This window comes from Leucoraja erinacea, chromosome 21, assembly GCF_028641065.1.
Source record: "Leucoraja erinacea ecotype New England chromosome 21, Leri_hhj_1, whole genome shotgun sequence".
NCBI lineage: Eukaryota > Metazoa > Chordata > Chondrichthyes > Rajiformes > Rajidae > Leucoraja > Leucoraja erinaceus.
The window spans coordinates 23419621-23445410 of NC_073397.1; the positions used below are offsets into that span (position 1 = coordinate 23419621).

The 25790-nt window shown below is 40.8% G+C and overlaps 2 protein-coding genes across 2 annotated transcripts in view; both read left to right on the plus strand.

Annotated features, from left to right (window-relative positions):
* The window catches only part of LOC129707408 (V-set and transmembrane domain-containing protein 2-like protein), a 78688-nt gene extending 67411 nt beyond the window's left edge, over positions 1-11277 (plus strand). Inside the window, exon 4 of the mRNA XM_055652419.1 lies at positions 8169-11277. Within this exon, the coding sequence (XP_055508394.1) occupies positions 8169-8525 (357 nt within the window). The 3' untranslated portion in view covers positions 8526-11277. The remainder of the gene's footprint in view (positions 1-8168) is intronic.
* LOC129707403 (protein-glutamine gamma-glutamyltransferase 2-like) overlaps positions 1-25790 on the plus strand; it is a 276786-nt gene that overhangs the window by 91006 nt on the left and 159990 nt on the right. The window lies entirely within an intron of this gene.

Here is a 25790-nt window from a genome sequence, read left to right on the forward strand (position 1 = left end):
ATTTATTCATTTGATTCAACAATGGATTTATCTATATTATGCAACGTTTTCATACAGTAATAATATGAACCATTTGCTGTGCTGCAGTAACATTACTCTGAAATGCATAAGCTAGATTTGGCACATTATTACAGAAAATTGGTGACAGTAAGCATCTGCAGGACACATTTAGAATAACAACATTGACAACATGAATTTACATAGCATCTTGAATGTAGTAAAATGTTCCAAGCTGCTTGTTATCCCAAGCCAAGACGGCAGAAGAATGATCAGAAGTTTGGCCAAAGAGATACTGTAAGTGTTAAAAAGAAAGTAAGGCGATGAGATGGAGAAGTTTAAAGTTTGGTTCCAGATTATTGGGGGTTGTGTGGAGGAAAAACTGCATCTTGCAATTCATTGTTGAGTACACTGTATTTTTAGCTTGGTTCCTTCTCCGTTTGAATTTTGTGCAGGCACTAGGCTGAACCTGCAGCTTTCTGGCACATGCCAAGATACTGCACACCTGAATGCATAGCCCAACCATGAGAGTTGACATATTCAAAGGGCATGTACTGCCCAAAGTTACACCTGCTGCTTGTGCCCATCAGTGCTGGAACAGTAGATGGTAGTACGAACCCTCCAGGGCCCTTTGGAGGAGTTTTCAATTTGAAGTGCCCTCGGAGGATTTAGAGTGGAGATCATCAATGGCCATTTTTAGCAGTTATCTAGTTCCATTTGCTCATTTACTGAGGCAGTCTTCCCACTGGGGGTTCAAACCTTCCTGTGAATATAACGTGAAATAAAAGCAGGAAATACTGGAAACGGGTCAGGCTACATCTGCAAAAAGAGAAACAGATTTAATGTTTCAAGTCAGAGATGCTTCATCAGAACTAGGAAAAGTAAAAGATAACTCTGATTTCAGTATTGGAGAGGTGGAGGATGATGGGTAAAACAAAGGTAATATCTTTGATCAGGGAGACCAAATGAATGAATATGGCATTTAAAATCAGATTTGCTTCTTTGTGTGGGTAATGAGTTGCTAATAACTATGTTGGGGACAGGCCAGCTGACCAGGCTATATGACTAGAAAGATCAAAAATCGTAGGTGAATCTCAGACTAGAATGAACAGTTCTGAAACTGATATAAAGGAGGGGTGAACTATATAAAGGTAGAGAATTTGGTGGTGAGTTCAGAAGGCTGCAATCTGCACTGATAGAAAAGTGAGATGTGTTCTTCAAGCTTGCATTGGGCTATGCATACGGGACTGGAGGCCTCAGACAGATGGGTCAGAGTGGGAATGGGATGACAAGTTAAAGTGGGAATGGCAATGGGAAGCTCGGAGTTGCTGCTGCGAACTTCGTAAAGCGATCATCTAATCTGCATTAGATTTCTCCACTGTAGAGGAAGCCACATTGTGAACACTGAATGTTGTACACTAGACTGGAAAAAGTGCACGTCAATCGCTGCTTTACCTGAAAGGACTGTTTGGGTTCCTGGGTGGTGGGAACGAAAGAAGTGGAAGGACAATTGTTGCATGCCCCGTGGTTGCGTGGGAGGTCCTGATTATTTTTATTGGATTCATAGGTGACCATCTTGCATCCAACCTCGAACTTAAGATTTCCCCACTTGTGGAAATATCTTCTCTAGATCTCTCCTGTAAGACTTCTTCATAACTTTAGAAAGCCTATTTTGATCAGTTCTCGGCTTTTCCATAGAGTATCAGTTTGCTCTGTCTTATAAAAGGAATAACCTCACAACATACATGTCACATCTATAAACTCTTCATTTGCACTTTCTCCAGTGTCTCTCTGTTCTTTTTTGTACAGTGTGCCAGCAGAAGTGTGATAATGTCCAATGGTTGTGCAGAGTATACAAATGTATCGGTGCAATGATTTGGATGTCTGCAGAACCCAGCTTATTAATTCCCTTCAGATATCCCGAATACTTGTAACTCCATTCTTCATGTACATGAATGATAATAGCTGCAGTGGTTACATTTGCCTCATTCTAAGGCTTTGGGATAAGCTAAACCGTTATTTTGAATGACATGGATACATTTTCCTTTGTGCGGTTTTCAACCTGTGCTAATATTGTCTGATATATGGAGACGTGACAATAAATGCAGTGCTCTAATGCTAATTTAACAACCTGCGTGCACGTCTGAAAACCGATGGCGAACTGAAGTTCAAGCTAATACAAAGATGTGAATAATTGAATGTCTTCAAGAAACAATGTTAATTTTAACACAGAAAACAGAATTATATAATGACAGAAAACCTACTGTGAATTTCTGAACTTTACCTAAACTCAATAGGAATGAAAGGAAACATTTATTTCATTTCAATGGACCGTCTTGCGTTAGTAAAATCACTACAAATTCTTGCTTTTCAGCACCTTTTAATCCTCCAATGCATTATGTGCTGAACATGGTGTGTTGCCAGATAATCAAAAAAGCACCATGAAATGAGCTATCTTATTATCAACAGGCAGGGCTCTCAAAATCCCCCATCACTTCACAGCTTCAACAACCTTAAGAGCTTGGATTTAATATCTTTCCAGGCAGAAGCTGAATACAGTGAATTAATTTTATTGGTGGCAGACAATGCGTTTAAATTGATTTAGCTGAGAAGCTAATGAGTTTGGGGTAAGTTCACATTGATCTGTTTACTTGGCTCATTATATATTTTATTACCTCTGAACTGTGGTTTGCCTGCTTGAGGTCAGAGATTTATCAAAATTATGAGGACGCAGGGAACATTTTAAAGATCCGCACATAAACGTCCAGCACAAATCTTATAAAGCAAGGCACCTTGAAGTGACCTTGATGGAACTTAATATAGAGGCATATAAAATTAATGCAGATAAACTGAGGCCCAGGCTTATTTGTAGTAGATTTTTAAACTTTGCAATGTTTTCTGCAAAGCTACATGGGCCCAACTAATTTGACAAGGTGGGTACATGTGCTCGGTACTGGAAGGCTATATGAAAATATAGGGGTGGCACACTGGCGCAGCGGAAGAGCTGCTGCCTTACAGCGCTGACAGCTCCAGAGAACCGGGTTCGATCCTGGCTACGGGTGCTTGTCTGTGCGGAGTTTGTTCGTTCTCACCGAGACCTGCGTGGGTTTTCTCCAAGATCTTTGTTTCCTCCCACACTCCAAAGATGTACAGGTTTGGACGTCAATTGGCTTGGTATATATGTAAAAAAATTGTCCCTAGTATATGACAGTGTTAATGTGCGGGGATCACTGATCGCTGCGGACTCGATGGGCCAAAGGGCCTCTTTTTGCACTGTATCTCTAAAACTATAATTAAAACTAAATGTGACGATTATGAGATGAAACCACTAGTCAATAGTTCACAAGATACATATTGGGTCCACATCTCTGGAGCTCTGGTGAATGAATTGTTGGTTTAGAAATACTGGAAGAAAGAAGCATTGCTGCCTTAGAGGAATGTTGCATGAACACAACAATAAACAATGTTGTCTGCGTTTTTAAGAGAGGTGACACCAGTCATTAACATTGTAATCGCATTGGAGAGGGTGCATAGGAGAGTCACAAGGATATTGCCTATGATGGAAAGTTTTAGTTAGCAGGAGAGACTGGTTTGATTTGCTTTCTTGGTGTGGAGGAGGCTGGGAGGGGAACTGATAAATGTGTGCAAAATAATAAGTAGATAATAAGAAACATTGCATGTTAAGGACCAGAGTGCATATGTTTAAGGTGAAAAGTAAGAAGTTTAGAATGGATCTAAGGAAGAACTATTTTACCCAGATGGTAATTGCAATTAATGCTGGAGAAGATGGTGGGGATCAGTACTCACACATGTAAATGTCTGGATGAGCACTTGAATCACTAAGGCATAATAGGCTAAAGACCAGGTGCTTGTAAATGACATTAGTACAGGTAGATACGGTATTTCCCAGTCAGCATGGAGATGGTGGCTGGAGAGTCTGTTCCTGTGCTGAATGACTCTATGATGTGCTTGGTGCAAACTTTTCCTATCCCAGGGCAAAGCTATTGTGTTATTGAGCTTGTTCAAATGGTATAAATGTTGTGCAGTTATCAAAATTAATCTTTTGGGCAATTTTCAACCATCATGGCCCAAATAATTTCTGGTCCTATTCATTCACAGAATGACCTGTTTTTCCTAAAGCTGAAGGCCCCATTGCACTGTGATTTAAATGGTTCATTCTCCAGCAGTCATTGTCAGTTTGTTGCTCACCTCTCTTCAATACAAGCCTCGAGGCCTACCAAACCAAACAATGAGCAGGATTTGGTCACATTGTTGAAGAATGGTGCTTACAAGAGGCATGTTCTTTGTTTATGGGACAGGAAGGCACCAGGTTGATCACAAAATATATGGCTAGTGTACCCTGTGGGAAATGCTTCCTCTACTTGCTCCTGGGAGTCAAAGGAAAGGTTGACGGGGTCTCCTTGAGCGTGAAGTCTGGCTGACCCCCACGGCTCCCCAATGCATCAGTGAATAGTGAGCCACAAGTGATAAGATGGAGTCGAGATCAGGAGCCACGGCCTGCTCATGAGGCTGGGACGCTGTGAGTGATCCTATTTTTACCATTTAGGGCAAAGCAGACTTGGTATTTGAAAGAGATTGTATTTCAGGTTGGAGGAGGTCAGAGTGACGCTGAGGATACAATTGCAGTTTGCGTGTTGCACTTTTAACGAGGAGGGTTTTGAGGAAATGGAATTAGTGAAAGCTGATTGTGATTATATATGAACTGTAATTCTCATTGGAAATTGAACATTCTGAGTGGAACTGATGTTGCTGCCAGTTGATGCAAACACGTCAGAATATAAATGGTAGTGAGAACAAAAATCGCAGCAAAAATGTAGGAACTGAATTTCCCAATGAAGACTAAGCACATAAAAGTCAAGTAAGTGAATTTAATCTACTTTTGGGACACAAAACTGTTCCTGTACTTTGCACTAGTGCCAAACTGGCTCTCCTTCAAGTCTGGAGTAGTGTTTGTGCAGTTTACACCCAGAAAAAGTGCGAAAGTGTAAATCGTGTAGTGGATGACATTGTGCTGTGCACAACTCAGAGAAAGCGGAGAGGCCACACAGAAGCAAAGGTCAACGAGAACACAAGCAAAGCGAACTAATGGGCAAAGGCTATGTGACTTTGATCATGTGGCCTCTTTGATAATAACAACGTTCCATTCATATTGATCAGACATCCTACGTGTTGCATTTGCAACTGCACTACCAACAAGGTCTTTGGTGCAGCTTCTATTTTATCTATCAAGGGTTCAAGGAGAGACCCCTTGTTTCCCCCATCCAAATGCCAAGAAGAGTAGGAGGCTACTCACCAAGCAAATCCCAAAACCTCCCTTCTCCTCACTGGAATCAAAGGAACTGACCACCATTGACTAACAACACAACTAGAGCAGCCGCACAAATATTGTGGTTAGAAGAGCAGAGCAGAGGCTGGGCATCTTGAGGTGAATGGGTAGAGAATGATGTATTGGCCTCAATCTTTTCTGTGCCTTTGTCTGGCAGTGACATTTTCTTTATAAGAGAGCTGTAAAATTACATCGTATGAACTTCAACCCATAAATCTTCAATCTACAGTGCCTTCCATATTGTTTGGGACAAAGACTCATCATTTATTTATTTGCCTCTGCACTCCACAATTTTAGATTTGTAACGGAAAAAAATCATATATGGTTAAAGTACACATTGTCAGATTTTATTAAAGGCCATTTTTATACATTTTGGTTTCACCATGTAGAAATTACAGCTGTGTTTATACATAGGACCCCCATTTCAGGGCACCATAATGTTTGGGACACATGGCTTCATGGGTGTTTGTAATTGCTCAGGTGAGCTTAATTGCCTCCTTAATGCAGGTATAAGAGAGCTCTCAGCACTTAGCCTGGCCTCCAGAAGGAATTGGAAACTTTTATTGCTCTTTATCAACATGAGGGCCAAAGTTGTGCCAATGAAAGTCAAATAAGTCATTATGAGACTGAGAAAGAAGAATAAAACTGTTAGAGACATCAGCCAAACCTTAGGCTTACCGAAATCAACTGTTTGGAACATCATTAAGAAGAAACAGAGCACTGGTGAGCTTACTAGTTGTAAAGTTGACTGACAGGCCAAGGAAGACCTCCACAGCTGATGACAGAATTTTCTCTATAATAAAGAAAAATCCCCAAACACCTGTCTGACAGCTCAGAAACATTCTTCAGGTGTGGATTTGTCAATGACCATTGTAAGCAGATGACTTAATGAACGGAAATATAGAGGCTTCACTGCAAAATGCAAACCACTGGTTAGCCGCAAAAATAGATGGCCAGGTTACAGTTTGCCAAGAAGCACTTAAAAGAGTAACCACAGTTCTGGAAAAAGGTGTTGTGGACAGATGAGACAAAGATTAATTTATATCAGAGTGATGGCAAGTGCAAAGTAGAAGGAGGAGAGAAGGAACTGGCCAACATCCAAAGCATACCACCTCATCTGCGAAACACGGTGATGGGGTTGTTATGGTCTGGGCATATATGGCTGCTGAAGGTACTGGCTCACTTATCTTCATTGATCATACAACTGCTGATGGTAGTAGCAACATGAATTCTGAAGTGGATAGACACATCCTATCTGCTCAAGTTCAAACAAATGCCCCAAATCTCATCGGCCGGCAGTTCGATCTACAGCAAGACAATGATCCCAAACATATTGCTAAAGCAACAAAGGAGCTTTTCAAAGCTAAGAAATGGTCAATTCTTGAGTGGCCAAGTCAATCGCCCGATCTGAACCCAATTGAGCATGCATTTTATATGCCGAAGAAAAAAACAAGCAGATGGCTAAAGATGGCTACAATACAGGCCTGGCAAGACATCACCAGAGAAGACACTCAGCAACTGGTGATGTCCATGAATCGCAGACTTCAAGCAGTCATTGCATGTAAAGGATATGCAACCATATACTAAACATGACTACTTTCATTTACATGACATTGCTGTGTCCCAAACAAATGGTGCCCTGTAATGGGGGGACTCTGTATAATCACTGCTGTAATTTCTACATGGTGAAACCAAAATGTATAAAAATGGTCTTTATTAAAATCTGAAAATGTGCACTTTAACCACATGTGATTTTTTTTTTCTATTACAAATCTCAAATTGTGCAATACAGAGGCAAATAAATAAATGATGTGTCTTCGTCCCAAACATTATGGAAGGCACTCTCTTTTAGAGCTTGTTTTCAATTTTAATGGGGGTATTTCCCCATTTAATGTTGCTGTGGTAGTGAGGTTCATGTCCTCTTGGGTAGAAAATCCTTTGAAATTTGATTTCTTGGTGCCATCTTACATAGTCTGTCTTTAGTTTCATTCTGTCCATTGTGGAAATATTACAGCTGCATCTGTTGCCACATAACAATTCAGAACCTTTTAGAACCTTAGTTCGGCCACCATCAGCTTTTTATGATAAATTAATTCCATTCAAACACTGCACAATTAATTCTCATGCCAATATGCTGTGCGAATATTAATCACAACACCATTTCACCATCCAGGCTGTAAAGAGCTTGACCTGCTGAATACTACCCATGCAATAGTTCCCGCACAGTCTGGTTCACTATTACATGTTTCTCAGAATAGTGATTAGGTATTACATAAAGAAAGTTCTTCTTACATGAGTACATTGCCATTCCAGGAACCAACCTGGCCATATTTGAAGACTTTTAGAAAATACTTTGTCTTAAATAGTTTATTTTAATTGTTTGTTGAGCAAATATCATTATGTAACTGAACAATGTTGCACAGACATATACAAATAGAGTAGAAACAAGGAACCGTAGATGCTGGTTTATGCCAATAACAGACACAACGTGCTGGAGTAACTCAGTGAATCTCTGGGAAAAAAAGGATGGGTGATGTTTTGGGTAAGGACCCTTCTTCAGACTCAAAATATAAGAAAGTCACTTGGGATGCTGGTTCTTGGAAACTGTCTTATAGGGAATCCATTAATATGCAATTCCATTTGGAATCAAATCTAAAGTAATTAATTAATTTATTTGAATCAAATTTGAATATTTAATTGTATGCTATATAACCAAAGAAAGTTAGTAGGATCAAGTCTTAAATGGATGATACTTTATTTCTCATTAGATTGTTTTTTATAAACCTATTTTTAAAGCATTGTTTGTTTTTTCCATTCCCTGTAGGCTGTGAAGGTGGTTGGAAGCAATATCTCTCACAAGCTACGGTTATCCAATATAAAGATTACAGATGAAGGCACTTATGAATGCCGAGTGACTGATTACAGTGAAGGCAAACCCAGGCATCACAAAGCCAAAGCCTACCTGAAAGTCAAACATGAGATGCCATCACATGGAGCCTCCGCGCACATGCAGGATACCAAGGTTCGAGGAATCGAAGGGACTCACACAAATCATATTGCTAAATCCTCATCCTATTCCACCAGCCCTCAAACAGTCCGGGCTATAAAGGAAGGAGGGCTGGAGAATGACTGTGAACAGAACGATCAGTCTCTTGATAGTGATCGTATCCACTGTGCTTAGCTGAATAAGCATTTGAGAGAAGTCAAGTGTTTGTAAATTGTATAGAAGGAGTGCATGACCACCTTCATTGTGGGAATATTCTGGCAAAATAAAATCTCCAAAACTGTAGTTAAAGTTGAAACCCCATGTTGAAATATTTTCCTTATTTGATATGTCTAAGATTATTGGAAGTAAATTATTGATTTCATTACATCCGAGCGGATGTTAATATGTGCTAAGTATGCTATATAGAAACATTAGCTACCTAATAGTTCAATAGAGTCAAACTCAGATCAACTTTTCTTCTGGGCTTTTCCAAGCGGTTCAGAATAATGTTAAGAAATATTTTATTTTCAAATTGCCATAGAACAGTTATTCAACATTAGAAGCCTTTACTTCAGAATCTCTCATCATTTAGCAATTGAAACCCTATTTTACTCAACAAACCAAGAACTATTCCATCTTCTAACAAGACAAAAACATTATCACAACGTAAATATCAACCATTGCCTATCAATTCTAGTCCGTGCATTAAGAACGTCCAACTCATTCTTTTTGCAAGAACTTACTATCAATAAAGACTATCCCAAATATGTCTTGATTTTAAATTTTTAACATCAGTATACAGTGTCCCAAAAAATTATTTTAATTACATCTAAAATAACTGTCTTAAATTCCCCAATAAATTTTCTTGTTCTTCCTCATGTCAATCCACTGTATTTAATAACCTGAGTTGGATGATCAGCCATGATCATATTGAATGGCGGTGCAGGCTCGAAGGGCCGAATGGCCTACTCCTGCACCTATTTTCTATGTTTCTAATCTGAAGTTTTTTCCATTAATAGTCTTTATTAATTACATTAAAAATCCCTGCTCCAATCTATTTCAGAATTACATCATTTTAACTTCAGCCTACAATGCCCCAACTATTCCATTTCAATCTTGTCCCATATTTCTTCTGAATTCTGAACAATAAATAAAATATCTGGGATCCCATGTAATCACACAGGATGACTTCAGCTCAAATCTTGAACAAAATACAATGCGCTGGAGAAAATCAGTGGGTCAGGCAGCATCTGTGGAAGGAATGGGCTGGTGGCTTTTCCAGGTTGAGACCTATTTCAGTTTCTTGTGTGTCAAACCTTGTGCTAGTTTTATAGTAATGTATAATCTGTAATAACTATTGTAACCACATTCCATGAAATGCTCTAATTTTTTTTATCCAATATATGGACCTTTGATATAATCCAACACATTTTCACTTTTAAACACAACATTAAAAATGTTCCTATCCCAATGCACATGAAAATTAACGCTTGACGGTCACTGTTTTATAATTCATTTAATATCTTTTACTTCATGAAAAATACATACCTTATTTCAACTTAATTAATTAAAATGTTACAACTTTATCTTGGAAAAGCAATCATAAATAGCCTTTCAATAAGCCACAATAATCATGTATCCCAAATTGTAGACTCATATTTGTAATGAAGGTTTCACAAAAAATGTTAAGACATAATTTAGCATAGCTTGTAGGAATGAAAAGCAACAAATGTTTTTGAATAGCACTCCATGAAAATAGTTGACTATCATCAATTCTTCTCTGTTTGGCTAAAGAACAAACTATTTTGATAAATTTTATGGGAAAATATAGGTGAAAAATCTCCTCTCTATTCACACACTCTATGAGCAATTAGCAATTGAAATGTGTATGTGTTGTGCATTGTCAGTGTGCCCTTAAGTGTCTATGTAAACTCCTACTGGAGTTAATTGGAATGACAAGCAATTCGCTTCTGCTCTCTCGGAATAACTATTAATTTTGATAACAATATAAATGTCTGATAATAGTTTATAGGCCACATCTAAATATCTTTAAGGAAATCTAAATCATTTGGTGAGATGTTGTCCTTCAATACTGCATGGACTTGCAGATTTAGTTGCTTTGACGTGTTACTTGATCAGACATAAGCACATTTGGTGCTGTGCAATAGAACACCTCGCTGTAAATAGCACTTGATTCTTTAATTTTCTCTAGCATTGTCTTATTTAATTACAAAACCTAATGTAACTACTCTCAAGTAACTGTTGCTGTATGTGCAAGAACTTTTTCAAAATCACTTGTGTCCAATTTTACTTAAATCAATAAGAAAAAAGCACTTGGGCGCTGACAATGGTACATTTTTGACTGCCCAATTAACTGGATCCCATTTTCCCCACACAAGATCTACAAGAGCTAGTTTTGTGGTTTAGTGACAAAATCAGCAGGCCAATTATTGCCAGAGGAAAGCAGTGCTCACATCTTATGTATTGCAAATCTGCATTAACGCCTGTTGTTCTGTCAGGAGTATGGACTGGGTAGGATGGCAAATGGCTCCCAGCCTTATGCCTTCATGCCAGTTAATTGCCCAGTAAACCATTGACATATATTGCTCACTGACAAATGATGCCACTTCACATTTTGGAACCCATTTAATGAGCCATGAAGTGGGATGATGCTTGGGCTATGGTGTCCATTTCATCAATCACACAAATGGCCTGTCTAAACTCTGAACAGCTGGCAGTCTGCACAGCGGAAATCTCTTTATGGGAAAAAATATATTTTTAGTAGTATTTCTAGTCACCGGGGGCATATAACATAACTATCGCTGCTATGTCGTTTAATTACTGAATTTTATTTGATCATCTGTTGCAGAAACTCTCTGTAAAATTATTTGTTGAATGTGATTAATAAACACAAGAACATGGATCTGATATGACCAGGTATTGTTATTTGTATATAGAAACTTACACAGACCAAAAGAGTGCAGCAATGTGCGCTGAGAATCAGCATTACTGCTGTAAAGTACATATCCCTCAAATATCAGATTGCTGTTGGGACATAAAGGTAATCCTGAGTTTGGCCAGTGTAGGTGTTCCATTTTAGAACACCACCAATGGATGTGTGGTATGCTATAAATAGAGCAATTAAGGGTAAGCTTACCAATTCAATTGACATATCATTCCTGGTCTAGAAAAGGTTCCATGTCCTGCTACGTCCAGCAGTTAACATTTACCATGTAGTTATCTGTATTCTTGAGTGTCCCTTAAGATTAACAGCAGTTCCTCCCAATTTGTCCTGCAGTATTTCATTCTGTGGCATGCATTGCTGATAACTCACTGGTTAATCAGTTATAGAAATTCCTTTTATAGAACATAGAACAGTACAGCACAATAACAGGTCCTTTGGCCCTTGATAATGGTACAGGCCTTGAGACCAATTTAAATTGTCCAATCTGCCTAGATATGGTTTATATCCCTCCACTCCATGGCTGTTCATGTCTAAATGGAGATTGCAGTATATAGCTCACATTCAGTAGTGGCATTGTTAGGGGCAGCTCTACAATAATTGACCATGCCAAGCTATTGCCTCATTTGTTTGGCTTCTGTTGGAACTGGGAATTCGCAGATGGGTTCGAGTCTGCTTTTCTCTAGACTCCTTTTGGTTGCCGAAATTACGATCCCTAAAGATTTTACTTTCTCCTGGGCCATTAGCACCTTTAACTGGGAGACTACATTTCCCAAATTAGCTAGATGGTTTAGTAATTGTGCAGTATCTCATGGTTACTTGATTCGTTTTTGCTGGCCACTAATAAGTCATCGACATACTGCACTAATGTGGATTTCCTCTTGAAATTTAAAGTACTCAATTGTTCTTGGGTACACCTGGAAAATAAAGTAGGCGAATTGATAAACCCTTGAGGCAATCTGGTCCAGGTGTATTGTTGGCCCCTATATGTGAAAGCAAACAAATATTGCAAACAAAAATGCGGCAAAGGTAAATTAAAAATTAAAAATCCCCCCCACCCTCCTGCCTCCCTCCCCCAGTGATGTGTGGGATGCGGGGGTCTGGACCAATCGCTGACAAGGTCTCAGACAAATCCCGTCCCCGGACACACACCAGTTCCACAGACACAGGGATGAGGGGGTTTACATATGATGAGCATTTGACAGCACTGGGCCTGTACTCACTGAAGTTTGGAAGAATGGGGGGGGATCTCATTGAAACGTACAGAATAGTGAAAGGCTTGGTGAGAGTGGATGTGGAGAGGATGCTTCCTCTAATGGGAGAGTTTAGGACTAGAGGTTATAGCCTCAGAATTAAAGGACATTCCTTTAGGAAGAAGATGAGGAGGAATTTATTTAGTCAGAGGGTGGTGAATCTGTGGAATTCTTTGCACAGAAGGCTGTGGAGACCAAGTATGGATTTTTTTAAGGCAGAGATAGATTCTTGATTTGTACAGGTGTCAGGGGTTATGGGGAGAAAGCAGGAGAATGGGGTAGAGAGGGAGAGATAGATCAGCCATTATGGGCCGAAGGGCCTAATTCTGCTCCAATCACTTACGACCTTATGACATAGTCCAATGTCCACAATGTTTACAATGTTCACCAAAATGACCACTGCTACCTTCTGCACCATTTTTGATCAGCTTGCGATTTTTAAAACCATTTTTGCTAATTATTTCAATTTCAATTTCTAGGTTCCTGTGTGTACTGAGAGGAATATGATGGATGAAACACACATACCAGTTGTGTGTTTTGATCAAGCTAACGTGGATATAACAAACTATTTTCATGTTGAAAGTAAAATTGCCCTGGATGCAAAGGTCAGGGAAAGCTGACAAAAAAAGCATTACATTTTGGTTCAGACAACAATGAAGGCTGCAATTCCTTCAGGGTTCTTGGTCTGTGAGAGTTAGAATAGATTATTACTGCAGGCTAAATCATTTTTATTCTCTCCTTCTCCCAGAGGATAAACTATGGCTACAGAGCCTCTGAAGGTTACTCTGCAGACAGCTACAATTTTAGCAGCCTGCAAGCTTCTAAAAATCCATTTGTTTAATAAATTACCCCTAGGTAATTTAAAAATGATTTTAACCTTAATGAATCTTCCAAGACTAAGACTCAATGGTGTTAATGAGTAGATACCATTAATTAGTTACTGAAGAACCAAGAGTAAATGCTTGAACCTTTGATCGAAAGCTATCTGCAAGTAAATTAATGTTTTGTGTGATAGATCTTAATCTGAAATCTATTCAAAGGATGTTTTTTCAATGCATTTTATTCTCTGATGGAAATACATGTTGAACTTGGGATATAATGAGAACAATATATAGTCTATGAGTTTTTGTTGTTACATTCTCTGAAGGAAATTAAAAATGGAAGTCCCCAGTGTTTTGAAGACAGGTCTATGAAAATCAGTTACTTTCCAAGTAACTGCCTTAATTTCATGCAATATCTTCAAAAATAGTTTCCTGCATTCAGCACAGAAGGATCGAAAATCTCACAAGGGATATTGGTCTAAAGAGTAAGAACTCGTGAAATCTAGGTTGCAAATGGGGGAATTAAATGTGGAATTGGCTTGGTGAGAAAAGGTTCAGGCAGATGGTGAAGGGTTGATTTGTGTAAGGAGGAATTGCAGATGCTGGTTTACACTGAAGATAGACACAAAATACTGGATTAACTCAGCGGGTCAGGGAGCATCTCCGAAGAAAAGGAATAGGTGATGTTTTGGGTCGATACATTTCATCAGACAGATTGATTTGTAATGGAAAACGCATGGATATGTGCTGGAAATATCATTGCTTGTTTAGTTTAGTTTAATTTAGCAACACAGCATGAAAACACACCCTTTGGCCCACTGCATCCACACAGACCAGCGATGCCCACAGACTAACACTATCCCACATACTAGGGACAATTTACAGATTTTTTTACCAAAGCCAATTAACCTATAAACCTGTACGTCTTTGGAGTGTGGGAGGAAGCCAGAGCACCCGGAGAAAACCAACACAGTCACAGGGAGAACATAGAAACTCTGTACAGACAGCAGCCGTACTCACTATCAAAGTCGGGATCCTGGCGCTGTAAGGTCACAACTCTACCGCTGCTCCACCGTTCCACCCCAATGTTAATGTTATGTACATTAATTAACCAAATTTGAATAGATTCGATTATTATTTTATTAATCCCCTTATTCAGGGGAAATTCAGATGTCCTTGCAGCACACTAATAAAAATACAACATAGCATTCAAGAAGTTTACCATTAAAACATAAAACATCCCCCCACAGAGGTTCCCACTGTGGGGGAAGGCACAAAGTCCAGTCCCCATCCTCTTGTCCGCCCAGAGTCAGGCCTATTGAGGCCTCCACAGTCGCCGTTACGGGGCCCAATGTTCCCGGCCGTTCTCGCCAGGTGATGGTACTCCGGCGTCGGTAGAACCCTCAGCGGCTTGGGATGCCAGGAACGGCCGCCCTCTTACCGGAGACCACGGCCTCCAGGCCAACAGACCGCGCTGGACGAAGCTTCACACACTGGCGATCTTGGCGAAAGATCCCAGGCTCCGAGATGTAAAGTTCAGCACCGCAGCTGACCGCTCCACAGAACCACGGCTCCACGATGTTTTTATCGGCGGTCCCAGCATACTGGAGTTCCAGCGTGGCGACCCAGGCAAGGCATTGCCCACTCCGCCCGCTCCGCGACAGCGCCCCAGCGCTGCGCTGCCGCCAAAGCCGAGGTTCTAGCCAGGTCCCCTCAGAAAACGTCGCTCCAGGACCCACTGGTAGGCCGCGAGGACAGGTCCAAGGTGCTGCTCGGAGGAAGGCGGCCTCACCGACCAGGTAGGGACTTGAAAAGCAGTTTCCCCTTCCCCCCCACCACCCCCCACACATAAAAAGATTAGACCCCCCCCGACTACACACTTTAACGCACTAAAAATAATAAAAAAGAAGTGAAGAAAACGGACAACTGCAGGACAGGCAGCCGCACAGGAAAGCGCCCCTACAGGAAGAAAAAAAATGTAGGAGGTATTGGTCATTTCACAATTGCTGGTGTTGTTGATAGTGAGAAGGGTATTTTTTAACTGCAGAATGATATTGGTAAATTGGTAAGAATGACAGAGCAATGGTTAGGAGTAATTTAATCTGGAAAAAAAAGAGACGATGTGTCTTGAGATGACTACTAAAGGTAAGACATAAACACTGAATGGTATGATCTTAGGAAGCACGGAGAAGCCTGGTGTACATGTCGAAGGACCACTGAATGCAGTATTACTGGAAAACAAATAATTAAGAGGGCATACGGAATATTTGCCTTCATAGTCAGGGCACAGAATATTAGAGAGGTGAGGTTATGTTACAATAATATAAAACACTAATTATGCCACAGCAATTTGTGTCTATCTATGACATACATGGTGATAATAAATGGGATTTATCTTAATAGATAATTAAATATCGTCATAGATATTGTGGGCTGAAGATCTTTTATTCCATGTTGCCTTAAATCTATGACTATGATTTCCACTGTCTGCAGCTTTTTGATTTCATTGCCGAATACAACCAATGCTTACGAATGCAGAAAACTGCAGACACTATAAATACAAAACATACACAACTACTCAGGTCAAGCAGTATAATGTTTGCTAATTGCTCCTATAATGAGATACAAAATTGATTCTTTGAATGGTCTTGATTTCTTTTCACACTTTGCTTGGGAATTCAGATAACCATTCACCTCGGATTTGATAATTCAAAATTTACAAATGGAAATAGCAGAACATTTGGATTATCTCAACCATTTTTCTTTTTCGTTTCTATTTTCCTTTGAGAGCAAGTGAAACCTTCACTAGTGATTTGTCCAGAAATTAATTAAGCATGATCCCAACTCCAGTTTCACGTAGGTCTTTTAAGCTTCAAAACTGGTTCGAGAAGTTTATGCATTCAGACAAGGACTAAAAAATAACATCTTTATCTTCGTCGAGCCAGGGAGAACTAGTGAGGTGTGTGTTGATTTCCCAGATGTAGGTGGTGGCAAGTGTTATCCATCTCTCGTTGTCCTTGAAGAGGTGGAACTGTGCCTTCATGAACTAGAGCTGTGGGAAGAAGTAGCAAGGATCTTCCTCTCACTTGTTTCAGTGATGCATATAACATCTTTGCATTTAATGTATCTCTCCAAAGTAAAACAATATGTGCTTCTGCATATGTCCTTGATTACTGGTCATAATCATAATGCATGGCTCATAACAGACTCTTCAGACCAACTTGCCTATGCTGATCAAGATGCCCCATCTGCCTGTGTTTATCAGCTCATATCCTTCTAAACCTTTTCTATCTATGTACCATCCAAATTTATTTAAAATGTCATAATACCTGCCCTAACAAACTCCGCTGGCAGTTAGTTCCATACACCCACCTCTGCTTGTTTGCCCCTCAAGATCCTATAAATACTCCCCCTCTCACCTTAAATTGATTCTTTGAATGGTCTTGAGTCTTGGTCGTCTAGTTCTTGATTCCCCTACTCTGGGTAAAAGACGCCATACATTCACACAATCTATCCCCCTCAAGTTTTTAATACACCTGGACAAGATCACCCTTTATCCTCCTGTGATCCAAGGAATGAAGTACTAGCCTCCCCAACCTCTCCTTATAACTCAGCCCTCAAATCCTGGCACCATTCTTGCAAGTCTTCTCTGTACTTTCCAGCTTAACAATATCTTTCCTATAGGAGGGTGACCCAAAATGAACACAATACTCCAAATGCGGCATCACCAACATTGTGCACAACTACAACATAACATCCCACTGAGAATGAAATGCCTGCAATACTGGAAGACAGGAAGTACGTTTACCCTATTTAACTTAATATTTAATCTAATTCTTCACTTGACAAAGATTTTGCTTGCTATAGCGAAGGGTAGTGAACGCATTTCATTTCTTGTGATATAACTGGACCCAAATCACTGTGTGATATGTGACTGCCATCTTATTTAGTTCAATAGGCAAAGGGATAATGAGATCGTGCAATGAGCCATCCATTTTGGAATCAACACTTGTGCAATGGCTTCAACCAACAGAAAAGAATGCTGGTCAGAAGGGCAGCAAATCCCTACTGACAAACTGATGGGGCAGAACCAAATGGCACTTGTGGTCAGTGGATGAGATCCACTCCTAACCGACCAGTGTGTGTGGTCAATGAATTGCCTCAGACTCCTCCACATTCTCCACCACCACCTTCTTGGCCTTTGGTACCAAGCTATTTTTTTTTCTCTATGAAATAAATACACAGACCCAGGCAGGAGTAAGGTAAAGTCAAAAAGGCTTTCACTAGATCCTGAACGCGATCCTAATGTTTTATACAATGAAGAGCTCTTTAGAAGTGGGATCCGTTTTTTAATTGCAGGAGGAACAGTGGTAGGGTTTGGTCTAGTAACTGGATGGTGTGTGATTTGGAGATAATGATGTGCTTCTGCAGTTTCTGCTTTGTCTTTGCCCTTTGTAGAGTTCCAAGTTTTTAAGCATACCGTTTGATGATGGTGGATGAGGTAGCAAATAGTCTGGTAGCCATGCAATAATAACTTATTTTGAATGCATGGCTGGTTTAACACTACAGCTTGTATCTTATTGATGACCAATTACTTCTCTGCTGTCTGGACATCAATAAGAATAAAAATCGGGATTGATATACACCACTGAACATGTGGAATTAGCGTTCTGAGGCTGCGATGAAAATCCTGAGATTATTGATTGTCTACTACAATGGGAAAGACTTCAGAATCCTGTGAGAAGGTTCAACTAAGTAGGCATTCTCAACTGTAATTATCTGAATCTTACAGCACAATAAGGTTCAAAGGTTCAAAGGTTATTTTATTAGTCACATACACCTAGGTGTAGTGAAATGCTTTTTGCCAATGCAGCACATAAAGAAAGAATACAGACATAACAGTAATAAAGAAATGTAAACATAAAAACATCCCCCCACAGAGGTTCCCATTATGAGGGAAGGCACAATGCCCAGTCCCCATCCCATGTCCACCCATAGTCTGGCCTATTGAGGCCTCCACAGTTGCCTTTATGGAGGCCCGATGTTCCAGGCCGTTCTCGCCGGGTGTGGTGCTCCAGCATCGGGAGAATCCTCTCAGCGACTTGGGATGACTGGAACGGCCGCTTCCTTGCCGAAGACCGCGGCTTCCAAAGCCAACACGGCCGCGCCGAATGGAGCTCCACCACTGGCGATCTCAGCGAGAGATCCCAGGCTCCCGATGTTAAAGTCAGCGCCGCCGCCCGCAGCTGGCCGCTCCACAGACCCGCAGCTCCGCGATGTTTTTCTCGGCGGTCTCAGCTCACCGGAGCTCCAGCCCGGCGACCCGGGCAAGGCATCGCCCGCTCCAGCGCTGTGCCGCCGCCGAAGCCGAGGTTCTGGGTGGTCCCCTCAGGAAACATCGCTCCAGGCCCGCTGGTAGGCCGCGAGGGCGGGGTCGAAGGTGCAGCCTGGAGAAAAGCTGTGCAGCCATACCACACAGGACGGCGCCCCCTAGAGTTCCCTCCTCAATCAGCTTGAAATGACTATACCAGCACTTTGAAAGAGATACCCAATTAGTCTCATTCTACCCATTTTACCCCCTAGCCCTGTAATATTTTCATTTGAAGGTCTCAAGTTTATTTCAATTATTCTTTTGCATTTTGTTCTCTTTGTCTTCATATTGCGCTTTTAATTTTGCTGCATGATATTTTCAGAACTATCCATTATTGTTGATCTGCGGTCTAAGTTGTAAATAATTTGATTCTGGATATTTTTCTGCCTGTGGTCTTGAAGCTGGAATGAGGTTGGCTGGTTTTGTTACAATTGTTTGGAGCACTACCTCTGATAAATGGAATTTGACCCATGGATACATCACAGGAAGAAATCATGAAAAACTGTTCTTGGACAACCCTTATTATTAACCCAAATAATACCCTTTCGATCAAGTATAGATTGGCTCGAAGGGCTGACAGGCCTACTCCTGCATTTATTGTCTATCGTCTACAGCCGTCTTGAACTGATGTAGTCAATAAAGTGAAGGTTCCCCAATGTGTTCCAAGACACAGTTCCAGTAATATTAAATGAACTGTAATAGACATTCCTCTGGATAATCTTCCAATTATAGTGGGACTTGGTGAAGATGGCATTTCCATGCAAATAGTAACTTTGTTCTTCTAGGGCAGCACAGTGGTGCAGCGGGAGATGTCATGCCTTGGAACACCCAAGACCCAGTTTCAATCCAAACTACAGGTGCTGTCTGTACAGAGTTTGTACATTCTCTCTGTATCCGAGTTGGTATTCTCAGGGTGCTTTGGTTTCCTCTCAAAATTGTAAATTGTCCCTTGTGTGTGGGATAGTGCTGGTATACGGGGTGATCACTAGTTGGCATAGATACGGTGGGCCAAAGGGCCTATTTCCACACTGCATCTCCAAAGTCTAAAGTCTAAAGATTAGTATTTATATGGAGCAACCAAATCATGAAATTCGGCTTCTATATACTGGATTCAAAAGTGCTCAGTAATTTAAAGTGTAATTTATGGTAAGATAAAATAAAAATAGGAATGGATGAAATGAGTGGGTTAATCATGTCAAAGTTTAATCCTGGTTTTTTTTGCCTCGGGCAGTTCTGCAGAATAGGCATAAGATTAGATCCTGAATACTTAAGGCACAGCTTTGAAAGAGTGTGTGAATTTTAAAATGTGAGGCATTTTTGCGGAGGTGAAAATAATTACATAATAAATGCAGTAGGACTAACGAGTCCCTGGGTGACACCTACATGCTTTGAAACTTCATTAAGAGTCATCAGTCACATTTACAGCGTGGCAGCACTACTAACAGCTGAACAAATAAAGTAGAAATTAGATGCTCCATCATCACTCAGGGTCTGGAACTGGTCGGTAATTTAAAATCACTATGATTGCATACATTTTTGTGTAGAAAGGGGGTGGGAGATGTTTTAAAATCATTTATCAAATGCAGGATTAGGTACCATTAAGGACAGAAATTCAGCAACATTTCCCTCAAAATTAGGACATTTCCTCTCTCTGGTTTATATTTCAGACTTTAATCTTCAGTTAATGATCAACTCTTCATCTTTCGATAGTTGTGATGGTTTGTTGGACCTAATCTTTGCACAGCAGCTAAATGCAAATATTGATATAATTTTATTAAAGGCTTCCTGTCACATTGTGCATCTCCATTAGAAGAAAAATATGTGATCTTTTACTAGGCTAATGATGTGGCTATCATGCAAAATGAAGAACCTGCTCAGTAGAACACATATTCACATGCTTCACGTTACTTCACCATGGACGTCCAATCACTCTACACCTCAATCCCCCACCAGGATGGTCTCAAAGCCCTCCGGTTCTTCCTCGACCAGAGAAGCAACCTATACCCAGCCACTGACACTCTCCTCCGCCTAGCGGAGCTGGTCCTTACCCTCAATAACTTCATGTTCGACTCCTCCCATTTCCTCCAAATACAAGACGTAGCTATGGGCACACGCATGGGCCCCAGCTATGCCTGCCTATTTGTCGGTTACGTCGAGCAATCCTTGTTCAATACATACCAGGGCCCCATCCCCGACCTCTACCTCCGCTACATCGACGACTGCTTTGGTGCCACCTCCTGCACCCGCACACAACTGACTGACTTCATCCACTTCACCACTAACTTCCATCCGGCACTCAAATACACCTGGACCATTTCCGACACTTCCCTACCATTCCTTGACCTCACTATCTCCATTGCAGGTGATAGACTTCTGACCGACATACACTATAAACCCACTGACTCCCATGGCTATCTGGACTACACTTCTTCCCACCCTGTTTCCTGTAAGGACTCCATCCCCTACTCCCAATTCCTCCGTCTACGCCGCATCTGCTCCACGGATGAGGCGTTCCACACCAGGACATCTGAAATGTCCTCATTATTCAGGGAACGGGGGTTCCCCTCCTCCACCATAAATGAGGCTCGCACCAGGGTCTCTTCCATACCCCGCAACACTGCTCTCTCTCCCCATCCCCCCACTCGCAACAAGGGCCGAGTCCCCCTAGTCCTCACCTTTCACCCCACCAGCCGTCACATACAAAAAGTAATCCTCCGTCAGTTTCGCCACCTCCAACGTGACCCCACCACTCGCCACATCTTCCCATTTCCCCCCATATCTGCCTTCCGCAAAGACCGCTCCCTCCATAACTCCCTTGTCAATTCTTCCCTTCCCTCTCGTACCACCCCCTCCCCGGGCACTTTCCCTTGCAACCGCAAGAGATGCAACACTTGTCCCTTTACCTCCCCCCTCGACTCCGTTCAAGGACCCAAGCAATCGTTCCAGGTGCGACAGAGGTTTACCTACATCTCTTCCAACCTCATCTATTGCGTCCGCTGCTCTAGATGTCAGCAGATCTATATCGGTGAGACCAAGCGGAGGTTGGGCGATCGTTTCGCCGAACACCTCCGCTCGGACCTCCCGGTGGCTCAGCACTTAACCAAGCTGACCTCCCGGTGGCTCAGCACTTCAACTTTGGAAATTGGAGGAACAGCACCTCATAATTCCGTTTGGGGAGTCTGCATCCTGGGGGCATGAACATCGAATTCTCCCAATTTTGTTAGTCCTTGCTGTCTCCTCCCCTTCCTCAGTCCCCCTGCTGTCTCCTCCCATCCCCCCAGCCTTCGGGCTCCTCCTCCTTTTTCCTTTCTTGTCCCCGCCCACCCCCACCCCCGATCAGTCTGAAGAAGGGTTTCAGCCCGAAACGTTGCCTATTTCCTTCGCTCCATAGATGCTGCTGCACCCGCTGAGTTTCTCCAGCTTTTTTGTGTAACCTTCGATTCTCCAGCATCTGCAGTTCCTTCTTAAACACATATTCACATGCGCCTTAATACATTTTGTTTACCAAAACAATGAAAACAATTTTATGTTCTTCTCAGAAGCCGAAAGATCAGTGATATTCTGATTTTGGTTTAGGTGTACCGAGCTTTATTTTTGCTAAGGGCGTAGCCGTAAGAAGCAAGGGAAATAAAGTTGGAGTGTAACATATAAGCTCCCAATAATCAGTTGGACATTCTTTCATAATGCATCATGATCAACAATCAAATTAATATAAGCAACTTGAGGGCATACATTTATGAATAGAACAGAAGGAGGCTGATAGAAATATATGTGCTCTGAATTTTAATAAGGTGTATAATATCCAATCTGAAAAAAATGATTGAATATATGAGCTACCTCGGATTCGAGAGGAGGTTTATGAAAACAGTTATGCTTGTGTTTTTTTTTTGATTTAAGACATCATTACATTCTTAATATCTGATCTCCTGATTTTAATTATTTAACTGCCCTAAAATTATACAGTTTTTGCCTTATTAATCAATGTAACCTATTTTTAGGTTAGAAGCAAATGGGCAGATAAATGTCAAGATCCCTAGCTCTGAGCCACCTAAACAGTTAGTTTATAAAAAATGATTTCGAATTAAACTTAGCAGAGAAAATGTATACCTCATCCACTTTTCTTTGTTGACAGCATAACAAAATAAATAGAACTTATTGCCATAGATTCTCTCTACTCTGGAAAACTTAATGTCAGAATAATGGAGCTTCGTTCCTTTCAAAATATATATTTTTGGGATGTGGGAATAGTTGATAAAAACCCCAGTATTTATAACCCATCAATAACTGACCTAGAGAACTGCCTTCTTGAATTACTGCAATCTTTTCAGTGAAAGCACTCAGACTATGCTTTTGGGATCAATATTTCCGACCTAGTGAAAATGAAGGACCAATGATATACTTCCTAGTCTCAGATGGGAACCTGCAGTTACTATTATGCCCGTGTGCATCTTGTCCAGGTCTCTCCTTGAAGAAAGTCATAAATTTTGATTTAGTCTAGATGAAATAAATACTGTGCATTAGTGGTGGAGGGAATGCACATTTTGGAGTTATTGATGGGTGCCAGTCAACTGGGCTGCTTTGTCTTGAAAGACTCATCCTGGCAAGTGGAGACAATTCCACCATGCTCCTTACTTATGCCTTGCAGATAGTGGAAAGGCCATAGGGGCATCAACAATTGAGTCACTCACCACAGGATATCTATAGCTATGAGACCTATGTTTCTGTTCAGTTTCTGGTCTATGGTGACACACAGGGTATTGACGGTAATGGACTTTGATGATAATGAATGTCAAGGTGTCTTTCTTGATGGAAACTTTCTTTCCTTCTCTATTTCTTCTTCTGTATTTGATTCAACTTTTACTTTCCTCATGCTAGTTTACACTTCCTTTAGTTATTTTTCATTTTTAGCTTCAGAATTCCTCAAACCAATGATTTAGTTTAGTTTAGAGATACAGCGTGGAAACAGACCCTTCTGCTCACCAATCTATGCCGACCATCGGTCACCTGTACACTAGTTTTATGTTATCCCACTTTTGCATCCTACACACTAAGGGCAATTTTGGCATTTAGAGAAATGAATTAACCTACAAACCAGCGCATCTTTGGAATGTGGGAGGGAACCATAACACCTGGAGAAAACCCACATGGTCACAGGGAGAACGCACAAACTCAGCACATACAGCACCCATGGTCTGAATCAAAGCTGGGACTCTGGTAGGCAGCAGCTCTACTGCTGTGCCACAGTGGTACCCATTTAGCCTTTGGGTTCGGGAGAAACACAATTCCTTTCAATTCCTTCCCCGGTCAGGTCCAAAATGCTCATGTACCCTCCCTGAAGCACTATCTACACTTTCAGCAGTTAGCTGCATAAAATATCACTGATCAAATGGACAGGGGCAAGTTTAACGAACTAAAGCTGTCATTAAATATGCAATAGGTCACGGCAGCAAATTCTGGGTAAATGTTCAGTGTTGAGATTGACCTGGAGGAGTGGGAGCTATTTACATGATTTAAAATAAAATGTCGGAAACTACTTTATTCTGAAGTGTATTGTCTGAAAAGTAGTTGGAAAGATAATAATATTTTTTGAAAGGAAATTGGATACATCTTGGATAGCAATGCCAATATAGACAAGGGGATTGTTGGGGGGGGGTACACAGTCCAACACAGTCCAGTACTCTTTCTTCATTTAACGGCTTTTCACCAGGATTCTGACCTGAAATGTGTAGGAAGGAACTGCAGATGCTGGTTTAAACCGAAGACGTCACCCATTCCTTCTCTCCTGAGATGCTGCCTGGCCCACTGAGTTTTGCGTCCATTTCCCATTTTTTAATTTTGGATTATGGGTCAAAGACTGAACTCTTTTTGGGGATACACAGGGGAAAAAAATGATACCTTGCCACTGAGTTGCCGACAGATGAGTTGTGAAATTATAGCAGTGTGCATTTCATTGTTCATTTTTTAAAATAAGCAAGTGTGGTGCTGCTGATTTTTCTCCCTCCAAGATGAAATCACCCCCATTTGTAGCCAGAGTAACAAATGCTGCATACGGTATTTTGGGTGAAAGATAATACAGATAGCTAGTTAAGAATAAGGAAAATATACTACTGACATTTATCCAAACAAATTAAGCATGAAGTAGCAAGGGGCATATTTGTCATGATAATGAGGGAAGTCATTCAGTGTTTTTAAACAGTAATGCTGGATAAGAATCCTATTTAAATGGCTGACAATTATGTAGATTGAGAGTTCATTTTAACATTTTAGAGATCATGTTTGTTGTAATGCAATGTGATGTTTCTTTTAAATTGAGCTCCAGTGTCTTAAAGACCTACTAATGTTCTGAACAAACTATCCACATAATCAATAGCAAATGGTGAGTAATTTCCACAACTACAAAAATGCAAATGTTTTTGTCTGCTCCATTATACTTTATATGGAAGTTGCTGTATGATGAAAGCCCAATTAAAGTTGGCAGGTCAGAAAATAATTATGTGCAAGCACTGTCATGTCAAAAATTTCATATTATTTATAAGCTAATAAGAACCAAATCATATTAAAGCAGTTGCAAACCAGCAGTAATGCTTACTTTTATCATTATAACCTCAGTGGATAGCCCCAGCAAACCTGTACTGACATTGTACAAGGATGCTGCTATATACCTCAAGAGGATAATGCCTGGGTCTGTTCAGTAATGAGTTTATTAAAGTCATTTTTCTGAACGACTGCAGCTTTCTAATGTCACACATTTATCTATGTCGGCACCTCACACTGCAATGTTCTTCCATTAATCTGAATAATGTGGGTCTAAGCAAATCTATCCCAGCAGAGAACATTAATTTCCTGCCAAGGGCTGGACCACATTTCATTGTTTCTCAATGCAGAGCTGAGGAGGTCAGGTGCACAAGAAGGTCACAATCCCCATGTATAAAATATTAAGGTTTGCACTTGGCTCTGAATATAAAAAGTTAGTTGCTCGTGTGACAATAGAATATGCTAACGTTGCAGTAAGTGGAGCCAACCAACATAGGGTGTTTTACAGGTTGCTTTTAA